The 12100-nt window shown below is 40.5% G+C and overlaps 1 protein-coding gene across 1 annotated transcript in view; it reads right to left on the bottom strand.

The window, feature by feature from the left end:
• The window catches only part of LOC130914340 (semaphorin-7A-like), a 64430-nt gene that overhangs the window by 26213 nt on the left and 26117 nt on the right, over window positions 1–12100 (bottom strand). The window contains exons 7-10 of the mRNA XM_057833418.1: window positions 8337–8476; window positions 8094–8272; window positions 7900–8008; window positions 7534–7741 (exon numbers count right to left, since the gene is read on the bottom strand). Of these exons, the coding sequence (XP_057689401.1) occupies window positions 7534–7741; window positions 7900–8008; window positions 8094–8272; window positions 8337–8476 (636 nt within the window). The remainder of the gene's footprint in view (window positions 1–7533; window positions 7742–7899; window positions 8009–8093; window positions 8273–8336; window positions 8477–12100) is intronic.

The raw sequence follows: 12100 nt of genomic DNA, 5'->3' as shown, positions 1-12100 counted from the left end.
AGTACTTATGTACTGTATGTTGAATGTATATATTCGTCCGAGTTTTATTCATTTTTTTCTTAATGCATTGCCAAAATGTATATGATCGGGAAAAATTATCGTGAATGATTGGAATTGAATCGGGAGCAAAAAAAAGCAATCGGATCGGGAAATATCGGGATCGGCAGATACTCAAACTAAAACGATCGGGATCGGATCGGGAGCAAAAAAAACATGATCGGAACAACCCTAATTAAAAGCTCTATTTGTCTTGTTTATCTTATTTTGTAAAGGGAAAACATTATTCAGATGTTTGGGATGTAACTAAAGCAAAAAATTGCTGTGTTAAAGTCAAAGTTATGTTTGAAAAGTATGCTTTCACAAAAAGCTCAATTTCTCAGTTTTTTCATCAGAAATAGGAAAATTGCTCAAACTAAGCTATTTTCTAATGCTGATTTCTAAAGAATGGAAAAAGATATGATCTAACTTTTTTTCTGCTGAAAGAAGAGAGAGTCCAATCTTTCTTTTGGTGGGTTCCATGTTTACATAGCAATAGAATAGAATTTTCTGTGGGCCTTGCAAAATCAGTCAAAATCCAGTAAAACGGCCGGGAGTGAAGGGTCTTGCTCTGGTGAAAATGGCTGGGAGTGAATGAGTTTAGAAATGTTCACTCTGATCTTGCTTTTCTTTATCTCTGGAAAAGAAAGTGATGTAATTGCAGGTCAACCACAAAATATAACATTGTTTTACTCATTAAACCAAATATATGAACAAAAATGCATATTCTAACTGAGGAAAAAGTTTGGACAACCTACCACCTAGTGGCTAGTGTTACCCACTTTGGCTGAAATAACTTCAGTGAGACGCTTTTTGTAGCCATCTACCAGTCTTTGACATCGGTCTGAAGAAAGTTTGTCCCACTTTTCAACGCAGAATACTTTCAGCTGTGAGATGTTTGCGGGGTTTCTTGCATGTAATAGCCTGTTTCAAGTCACCCCACAGTATCTCAATGGGATTAAGATCTGGGCTTTGACTCTGCCATTCCAGAACTCTCCATTTCTTCCTTTTCCGCCAGTCCTTGGTGGATCTTTTGGGTCATAGTCACGTTGCAGGGTCTAGTTTCGCTTCAGCTTTAAATTTTTCACATATGATCTCACCTGTTCCTCAAGCACCCTCTGATACGCGATAGAATTCATGGTGAATTCTATGATGGTGAGCTGGCCAGGTCCGGCTGCATCAAAGCATCCCCAAACCATGACACTTCCACCTCCATGCTTCACAGTTGGTATGAGGTTCTTTTCCTATAATGCTGTACAGCAAACATACCAGCAATCATAAAGAAAGCTCAGCAGCGTCTGCACTTCCTGCGAGTCCTCGGGAAGAACAAGCTAGATAGGATGCTGCTGCTGGCCTTCTACCACTCATCCATTGAGAGCCTGCTAACATACTGCATTTCCACCTGGTACGGGAGCTGCACTGCTGCAGACAGGGAGAGGCTTCAGAGGAAAGTCAATTATTGAGGATCATTGGCTGTCCTCTCCCCTCCCTGATGGACATCTAGTCCTCCTGGTGCCTCAGCAGAGCTCTCAACATCCTCAAGGACAGCTCACATCCTGGTTTCCAGCTGTTTGAACTGCTCCACTCTGGGAGACACTATTGGTGTTTAAAAGCAAGAACAAACAGACCCAGGAACAATTTGTTTTCTAAAGCCATCTCCACCCTGAAAAGCCATATGTAACACCACATCACCCAATGTCTAATATTCATTTACATGCAATATACTATGTGCAATACTTACTATGTGCAATATTCAATGACTCACTGTCAACATCTGCTACTTAACTTCTATTCACACATATTCTATGTGCAATACTTATTTACGTGCAATATTCAATGCCTTCACTGTCAACTGCTGCTACTTCACATCAATTATTTGCACTGCCTGAACATAGGACTACCTCAAACACATTTTATATTTATTTAGATTTTATACTTTTATTCTTGCAAGTCACTCTTGAGATTATTACTTGTCCTGCACTGTAAAGGGAGATGCTCCACAATTTCATTGTACGACTGTATAACGAAAATATCAGGGCTATTCTATTCTATTCTATTCTATTCTATTCTATTCTATTCTATTCTATTCTATTCTATTCTATTCTGAATTGGGTTTAGGCCAAATATCCTCTGTTCTGGTGTCCAAAAAATTCAATTTTAGATTCATCTGTCCAAAAAACATTATTCCAGGAGTCCTGGTCTTTGTGTACATTCACCCTGGCAAACCTCAGTCTGGCCTTCATGTTCTTCTTGGAGAGCAAAGGTTTCCTCCTTGCACACCTCCCATGAAGGTTCAACTTGTGAAGTCTCTTTCTGATTGTAGAGGCATGCAGTTTCACATCAACAGTAGCAAGAGCCTGCTGTTGGTCCTGTGATGACATTTTAGGGTTTTTGGAGATTTCTTTTAGCATCTTGTGGTCTGCTCTCGGAGTGAACTTGCTTAGATGGCCAGACCTGGGCATGTTGGCAGATGTTTTGAATGTCCTCCACCTGTAAACTATTTTCCGGACAGTGGGATGGCTGATTTTATATTCTTTTGAGATCTTTTGAAATCCCTTTCCAGACTCATAAGCGTCCACAATGTTCTTTCTGAAGGCCTCAGACAGTTCTTTGATCTCAGCATGGTGTTTTCTCTCACTTCAACAGTCAGGGGCACACCAAACTGAATGTGAGGTTTAAATAAGGCAAGCCAATTTTCACTTTTTCACCATAGCAACACTGGTCCATACTGTGTGATAAATCCATCCAGCGTACTTAAAAAAAAAAAATCATAGAGAAGCCCTGATTTTGAGGTTTATGTCTAACAAACCTTGGCCCCAACAACTCGGCACAAGTTTTATGCCCAGCAACACCAGGCTTTACTGCAAGTTTCCAAATAAAAGCCATTGATTGATTTTCCCAATGTTGGCCCAATCTTAAAATGATCTATTGTTAGTGATCACTTTTTAACAACTGCATCCAAATGGTCGTACATTTGAGGATTGCACGAAGGGACAAGCTTTGGGTTAAAACTGCTTCGTGGAGTTCACTGATTAGCCTCATTATTGCGACCGAATTCTGAGCGATTAAAATAGTCCCCCCGCTGGTTCCCTGTTTACGACAATCTAACAGCCTGCTGCTTTTTCAGTTTTTTTAGCCATCTCGAGCTGCTGTGAAAGATGAAGCGATTTCATCTGTGCCGAGAGTCACGAAGGGCGACGGGGGAGCACTTTTATCCTCCTTCAGACGTCAACGTGCTCCAATTTCTTTTCAGACCATCACGTCGTGTCCCTCCTGTTGGTGACGACAAAGAGAGTCCATCCCATTGTTCTCTCTCAATGGTTTTCTGCCGCTATTTATAGCTTTAACCAAGTCAATCATATTGGACTGAATCCAGTCGCGGAGACTCTTAAGTCAATAGATGTGACATCTCCTGTGAACATGGGAGAGTGAGAGAGTCGTGTGCACATATGACTTGTGACGGTTGCCATGGAGATCTCCCTTAGGCACTAGGCAATTTTTGGAGGTGCTCCTTGAAGCCGCGGCAGCTGCGCGGCGTGCATAGTTGATCACAAAACGGCTATGTGTGGACAGACTAGTAACGATGTCATTTGAAACATTAATTATTCATCAAAAGAATGGCATTGTTCTTCGCACTCGTAAAAACGTGAACGTAATGTAATTTTTGTTCTTCGTTTCACACAAAAGCCATTCAGTGCCAGATACAGTGAGAAAAATAAGTATTTGAACACCCTGCGATTTTGCAAGTTTTCCCACTTAGAAATGATGGGTGGGTTTGAACTTGTCCACTGTGAGAGACAATCTAAAAGTAAATCCAGAATTTTTAACAATGTATTTGTATTATAATGCTACAAATAAGTATTTGAACAATTGAGATCATCAGTGTTAATACATGGTACAGTGGCCTTTGATGACAATTATTGAGGTCAAATGTTTCCTGTAACTTTTCACTAGTTTGCACAGAGTACAGCAGGGATTTTGCACCACTTCTCCACACAGATCCTCTCTTGATCAATCAGGTTTCTAGGCTGTCACTGAGAAACATGGAATTTGAGCTTCCTCCAAAGATTTTCTATTGGGTTTTGGTCTGGAGACTGCCTAGACCCCACCAGAACCTTGCTTTTCACGAAGCCACTCCTTGGTTATTCTTGCTGTCTGCTTCGGGACATTTTCATGTTAGAAGACCCAGTCACAACCAATTTCTAATTCTGTAACTAAGGGAAGGGGATTATTCTCCAATGTCTCACAATACATGGCCCTGGTCATCCTCTCCTTAATACAGTTGAGTCGTCTAGTCCATGCAGATATGCAGAAAAACACCTCCAAAGCATGATGCTACCACCCCCATGCTTCACAGTAGGGATGGTGTTCTTGGGATGGTACTCGTCATTCTTCTTCCTCCAAACACTGAGTGGGATTAAGACCAAAAAGTTCCATTTTGATCTCATATGACCACGACTTTCTCCCATGACTCCTCGGGATCATCCAAATGGTCTTTGGCAAACTTAAAACGGGCCTGGACATGTGCTGGTTTAAGCAGGGGAACCTTATGTGCCATGCAGGATTTTAAACCATGATGTCTAAGTGTATTACCAACAGTAATCTTAGAAATGAAGGTCCCAGCTCCTTTCAGGTCATTGACCAGGTCCTCCTGTGTAGCTCTTGGCTGATTCCCTACCATTCTTAGGATCATTGAGACGCTACGAGGTAGATCTTGCATGGAGCTCCAGTCCGAGGGAGATTGACAGTCATGTTTGGCTTTTTTCATTTTCTAATAATTGCTCCAACGGTGGATCTTATATAACCAAGCTGCTTGGCATTTGCCCCGTAACCCTGTCCAGCCTTGAAGAGGTCTACAATTCTGTCTCTGGTGTCTTTGGACAGCTTTTTGGTCTTGACCATATTAGGAATTGGAGTTTTCCGTATTGTATAGGGTGGACAGGTGTTTATATGAAGCTAACCATCTCAAATGGGTCAAAAAAGTCCACCCCCAGTCCACTTTTTTTATTGGACTTTTTAAAGTTGACTAACAGGTCTTTGAGGCTTACAATTCTAGATAGTAGACAGGTGTTCAAATAATAAAATTGTTTGCCTGGTATACCAGACTCACCGCTGTTCCAGCGATTGAGTCTGGCGACCGTCCGGCGGATCAAATTCCGAGGGCGGAGCAAGCCACAGCAGACAGACAGCGGAGTGGACCAATCAGTGACGGGCAGACGTGACGTTGTTAAAGCGACAAGTAATTAGCGTGAGCGGAGAATGGAGAGCTTTATTCAACATGGCTAGCGCGAGCCATGTTGACTGTTCTCAATGACTTTTTTTCAATGTGTTTTTGGTAATTTAAAACTGGTTTTACCGCGGATTGGAACATATTCTTGGCTCGCCCATTCGCCATCTGTGTTATCGTAGAGACGACTTTTGGCACGCAAGAGTGACGTTACTCGTTCAGAACACGTCACGCAAATAAACGAATCTGATTGGACGGTTGCTTTTGTACCTTGCTCGAGAGGCCGTTAATGGGCTGGGTCCCAGACTATTTCTCACAGTGTTTAAAAAATACAGGGAGAATAGTCTGGCTGTTCCAGGCAACCTATTTGTAGCAGTATAATACAAATAAATTGCTTTATTTTTTTAATTTATTTTTTTAAATCAGACACTATGATTTCTGGATTTTTTTTTAGTTTGTTTCTCCCAGTGGACACGCACCTACCATGAAAATTTCAAACCCATCCATCATTTCTAAGTGGGAGGACTTGCAAAATCGCGGGGTGTTCAAATACTTATTTTCCTCACTATATCAGGGTACCCGCGGGTTATTAAAAGTATTTTAAAAAGCATTGAATTTAGTTGTCCATTATTAAAGGTATTAAAAGTATTAAATTAGCTGTCGTAAGTCTGGAATTTTTTCACCGTGGTTTTAATTTTGAAGAACATCTCAGTGCAACCTAAATTATATCCGTGACGAAGTTTTTTTTTTTTTTTTTAAATCCATAACGAAGATGACGCGTAGAATTTTTACGATGCACTGCACTACAAATCATAATGCACCTCATGCGTGCGCGCTGTTAGCATCATTAGCATCAACATCACAACAGCAAGCAATCACACAGTACTGTGTGCTAACGTAAGGAACTGCTTAGATGCTTTAGTTGTTATGTTCGACGAAAGCCTCAACAAGACAACCAAGTCCAAACAGTTGGACCAGCATGTGAGGTATTGGATTGGCGACCAAGTCGCATCCAGATACTTTGGGTCGCAGTTTCTGGGTCATGCGAAGGCAGTGGACCTGCTTAACATTTCAAAGTAAGTTGCCAATTTCTCCAATTAAAATGTGTTCGATGCAATAATGTATTTCTGCATGGTTTGCCTTTCGAATGAATGTGAATTTCGTAGTTTTAACTCAAGAGTTAGCCATGTTCAATGGGGTATTGGCAGGTGCACTAGCCTTAGCATGGATAAACCGGAGTCATAGATCCACCAACACCCTCAGATACACAACACGGTTGACACTATTATTGGAACGAGTGCGGGGTAACGTTGATCTGAATAACATGGCATGGTGATAGGCAAATTATAATGTAGGTGATACTAAAACACCTCCTGGTATATTTAAATGTTTTTCTTGATTGAATAAATGTATGGATTTTCTCTATCTGATTAGAAGAAATGTCTTCAATAGCTAACAAAGGATTAACATGTGTTTTGTATACTTCTTGTAATGTGATTAGAAAAAAACAATTACCAAGGGAAATGGTCATGTGTAGCTTTTTTATTTTGTGGTAATTAATGGTAAACTACTGCCATTTAGTGGCTGTTTTTTAAAGTTTCATTACCAATTGCAAGATTTTCCCAAGCACTTTACAGTTAAGGTGACCAATTTGACAATCACCAACCTACCACCTTGACTCGATCCTCTTAAAAGGGAAACCTGTTGTATTGCAAATGTAATTTCTGAAGTTGCTTTACAAAAATAGTGTAAAATCCATTTTATCCTGGGAAAAAAAATCTGAAAGACCTTATATTTAAATGTTTTAATTGTATCTTCAGTAAATGTGCATTCTTTTGTCAAACGCACTTAGTAATTGAGGTTAAATTTGATGTTCAGTGCTTTATCTTTTTAATATGATTCAATATTATCTAAATAATGGGTGCGAGAAAAGTATTAATTTTCAGTTGAAATGGCATTAAAAAAGGTCTTAAAAGTATTGAATTTAGATTTATCAATCCTGGGGGGACCCTGTATATGTACCGTTCGGTTTGTCCCAGTGCCCAGTATATTTAGGTTTGGCCTGAAAATGGAAGGAAGCAAATCAGGGACTGGAGTGTGCTGGGTTTTTTCGTAAAATGGTGGTTAAATAGCGTTAGTGCTGGTCTGGCACCGGTTTTGCTCGTTTCAACTGAGAACTGCTAAAACGGCATCTAATGGTTGTGCTCATGAACATGAGGACACTGCACTTGTCTTCCCTTCTGAATCATCAAAGAGTTTCAGAATCTTACCTGTTCCGAGGTAGAGAACGCTGTAGTGCTCATCGTTGACGGCCAAAACGATGTCTGCAACCGTGTGCGTGATCTGGTCATCCGTCGGCAAGTCCAGCGGGGCTACGCCCACCGGCCGGATCACGTCCTCAATTTCCGGGTGGTATCGAATCACGCCCAGGTTTTTAATGTCGTTGTGACCCGAAGCTGTGGAATTCTTTCGAACGCACTGCGGGAAGAAACAACAGAATGAGAAACGACTGAAATGGAAGGACACCAGTTAGAACTAGACTAGAACTCGTCCTGGCTTGGAATTCTGTCAACTGCACCGTGAGTTAAAGAGGCTTAACCAGAAATTGTAGAGGACATTTTGCCATGTATGCTTACCATTCCTGGTCGATTCCCGGCGAATGAGCTGCTATAGCCTTTCAGCTTGGACGTTGAGAAAGCCTGGTCGATGTCCTCTATGGAGTACGCACAGATAACAGTTCTGCCCCTGATAAAAGGTCCACAAGACAAATTAACCCTCCGGCGGAAGGACCATAAAGCACGGAAGACATCAAGGTCGCAATCCAGCTCACCACGCGTTGGAAAACAGGCCATACAATACACCGGCCCGTTTGTCTTGCGCCGTCAGAACCACCGCCTGTTTCATGTTGTTGTACTGCTGCTGGGTATTTCCGGCACCGCACATGACACGCGCCTTCATGAAGGTGGTCCACGAGTCAGCCAACAGGGCTTTGATCCCGCCCTCGTCCACCTGAGGATGGAGAATAAGTGACTTGTGACCAACGGCACATCCTAGAAGCGATTTGCGTCATTACCGTGCAGATCCGGCCGATGCGGGCCCTGTACGGCTCTTCGTCCACGCGAGCTGTCTTGTTGATCTCACTGAAGAAGAAGTAGATCTCCTCCTTGTACTTAAGAGTAGACGGGATGATGGCGGCTCCAGCAAACTGAGGATCTGAGTTACAAGATGATAAAAATTGCCAAAACATTTTACATGTTTATTTTCATTATCGCCTCAAGTAGACCTGTTCCTGTAATACACATTTTGGCCAGCAGCTGACGCCCAATTTCCAGTGACTTGCTACATTATTTGAATTCCATATGTAATAGTAGTACTTCCAAGCAGCACACGGACAGCACAATTCGTTCCAGTAGCAATATGAATTTATTATTAATGATATGATAGTATGCAATAGTCATACATGGTTGGTAGAAATAGTGCAATTATTTTAAACACTGCAATACTACCGTAATTTTCGGACTATAAGCCGCTACTTTTTTCCTTCATTTTGATACCTGTGGCATATAGTCCAGTGCGGCTTATTTGTTGATTTTTTTTAGGTAACACTTTATTTGACAGCTGTGTCATAAGACTGTCATAAGATCATCAAAATTATGACATGACACCATCATGGACATTACTGAATGCTTATGTCATTAAGTGTCATTTGGCAAATTATATCACTAACTCAATTTTTGTCCATCTTGGATCTTTTGCATCCATTCAAAAGTGAGATCATTTGCCGAATAACACTTAATGGCGTCTGTTATAAGCATTCATGAATGCTCAGGACAGAGCCGTCATAATTATGATTGTGTAATGACAGTCTTATGGCCCCACTGTCAAATAAAGTGTGAGCAAATACCATAACTAGCAATTGATGAAACAATTGGAACAGTAACTGAAGAAATATTTAGCACAGAACATGATTTTTGATGTGGCAGCAGAGGTTGACTGTCTCCCCCAAGGGAGCAGTGTCAGCCAAATGAAGCTTCTTGAAGCAATAAAGCTTTGCACTAATTAGTTCAAAGTTTAATGATGGTTCATTTGGTCTTATGACAGTTTTGGTGTAAATATCCCATGATACAGTGAGGACAGCTGCGGCTTATAGTCCACTTCGGCTTATCTGTGAACAAATGCCGTTTTCGTGCCAAATTTGGTTGGCTGCGGCTTATAGTCAGATGCGCCTTATAGTGCGAAAATTAGGGTATTCATATCTTTACATAAATGCATATTTTTTGTATAAAGCACCTTACTATACATATTTATTTATTACTACTTTGGTTAAGTCTACTGTTTCTGCACTTTTAGCTTGCTGTTTCTCCTTTTGCAGCAAGATTGAGTCCAGTAAAAAGTTCCTCATGGGGAAAATAGATATCTTAAGCTAACTTAATATACAGCACTACTAATCACCTGTATTCAGTATATTTTAGGGGTGTAACGGTACACAAAAATCTCGGTTCAGTTCGTACCTCGGTTTTGAGGTCACGGTTCGGTTCGTTTTCGGTACAGTAAGAAAACAAAATGCAAAATATACTGTAAATGTGCTAGTTGTTTATTACGCACCTTTCAACAATAGGAACATTAGCCTATACAAAGGTATAATTATGCCAAAAAGTAGCGGGTATTTAAAGATAATAATCCAACAACAATTTGCTTTCCAGACCCCGCGTATTGGTCAGCTTTCTTTCTGAAAGAAAGAAGAAAAAAGAAGTCCTGTGCTAAAAAGAAAAGACATCCCAATGACAAAGATTTTAAAATGTACAGTGCCCTCCATAATTATTGGCACCCCTGGTTAAGATGTTTTTTTTTAGCTTCTAATCATTTTTTTTTTTAATTCAAATAATATGGGACCTTAATGGAAAAAAAGAAAAATCCAACATTCAATACAAGTGCATTGATTCAGTGGGGAAAAAATCCTACATAAAGAAATAATTATTTGACATCAAATAATGTGTGTCACAATTATTAGCACCCCTGGTGTTAATACTGTGTACAACCCCCTTTTGGCAACAAAACAAGGTCTGGGGACTGAGATCTTGCTGAAAGACCCAGTGACGACCCATCTTCAGCTTTCGGGCAAACACTCTAAGTGGGTCTGGCGTGCCATGAAAGATGCGCATGCTGAAAAGCACCTCATACCCACTGTGAAGTATGGGGGTGGGTCAATGATGGTGTGGGGCTGTTTCGCATCCAAAGGCCCTGGGAACCTTGGGGTGCATGGCATCATGAATGCTTTGAAATACCAGGACATTTTAAATCAAAATCTGAAGATGGGTCGTCACTGGGTCTCTCAGCAAGACAATGACCCTAAACATATGGCCAAATCTACACAGAAATGGTTCACCAGACACAAAATCAAGCTCCTCCCATGGCCATCTCAGTCCCCAGACCTTGTTTTGTTAGCAAAAGGGGGTTGTACAAAGTATTAACACCAGGGGTGCTAATAATTGTGACACACATTATTTGATGTCAAATAATTATTTCTTTATGTGGGATTTTTTCCCCCCTGATTAAATGCACTTGTATTGAAGGTTGGATTTTTCTCTTTTTTTCCATTAAGGTCCCACATTATTTGAATTAAAAAATATATATATTAGAAGCTAAAAAACACATCTTAATCAGGAGTGCCAATAATTATGGAGGGCACTGTATTTTACAAATGAAATGTCTCAATGAATCTTTTTTTTTTCTCATGAATAGTTTTCAAAAGCTGTATTGGTAGATTTTCTCAAGTTAAAGCGCTACACAGAAATTAATATATTTAATTGTGTAAGCAGGATCTGTGTATTATTCTTATTACTTAATTGCAGGTGTTTTAGCTCATTTCAATTTATTTTATTTAAATGGGCTATTATTTATTATATTACGTGTTTATATTTTACAAATGTGATGCAGTATTCATTTATATTGTATATTTTTAGTTCCTATGTGAATATTAGTTCCTACTTGTTGTGTTGTGGTAGGAGGGTTTTGTATTGAACACGGGGCCGTGTTGGTGATTATTATAGCAGAGAAGACAGCAGTAAATCAACAAAGACAAGTCAACTGTGCCCGGATCTACCACTCGAGATCTCATGGACTCAGAAAGTGGGTTACGATTGCATATTAGTTTGAAAATCGACCGGATCCACCGTATTTTTACACGAGTGACTTCCGGTCTGCCGGATCTTAGCTAGTAGTATTTACGCAGGAGGGCCGCGTCTCGCGTCAAATAATAAACTCTGCCATTCTTTTCACGTGTGTCGCGTTGAGTCGCTTCTGGGATGTGTCTAACACGCAGCCGCACTCCGACTGGTGTGCATTGGCTGATTGACTTTAACGCCCGCGTTTCACTGCGTTCTCACGGCGGCCAAGTTATCGCGCCGTTGACGTTTCTGGGTTATACTGTCCTACCGTGTTTGTCCTGTTTATAGTAGAGAAGACGCAGTAAATATAATCTACACAAAGAAACTGTAACCCGATCGACTCACAGCCTCGAAAAGTAAGGGTTACATTACGTCAGAAACTCGTTCGGTACGCCTCCGTTCCGAACCGAGCACCCCGTACCGAAACGGTTTAATACAAATACATGTACCGTTACACCCTTAGTATATTTACATCTGAGCAAAAATATGTATGCTACTGTTCTGTTTCTGTTACACTGGCTTATTTTAGGTTGTTGCACTACTGAGAACATTAAACATTTGTGGCAGGTCAGCTTAATGTTCATTTACAAATAAAGTGAATAAGGTTAAAGCTGTAATAACTGTGTATTTTTTTCACCTAATAATTAATGATATAAAGTGACTGGATAAT

The sequence above is a fragment of the Corythoichthys intestinalis genome, chromosome 4 (assembly GCF_030265065.1).
Source record: "Corythoichthys intestinalis isolate RoL2023-P3 chromosome 4, ASM3026506v1, whole genome shotgun sequence".
In the NCBI taxonomy this organism is placed as follows: Eukaryota; Metazoa; Chordata; class Actinopteri; order Syngnathiformes; family Syngnathidae; genus Corythoichthys; species Corythoichthys intestinalis.
This window is presented reverse-complemented; position numbering and strand designations above follow the sequence as displayed.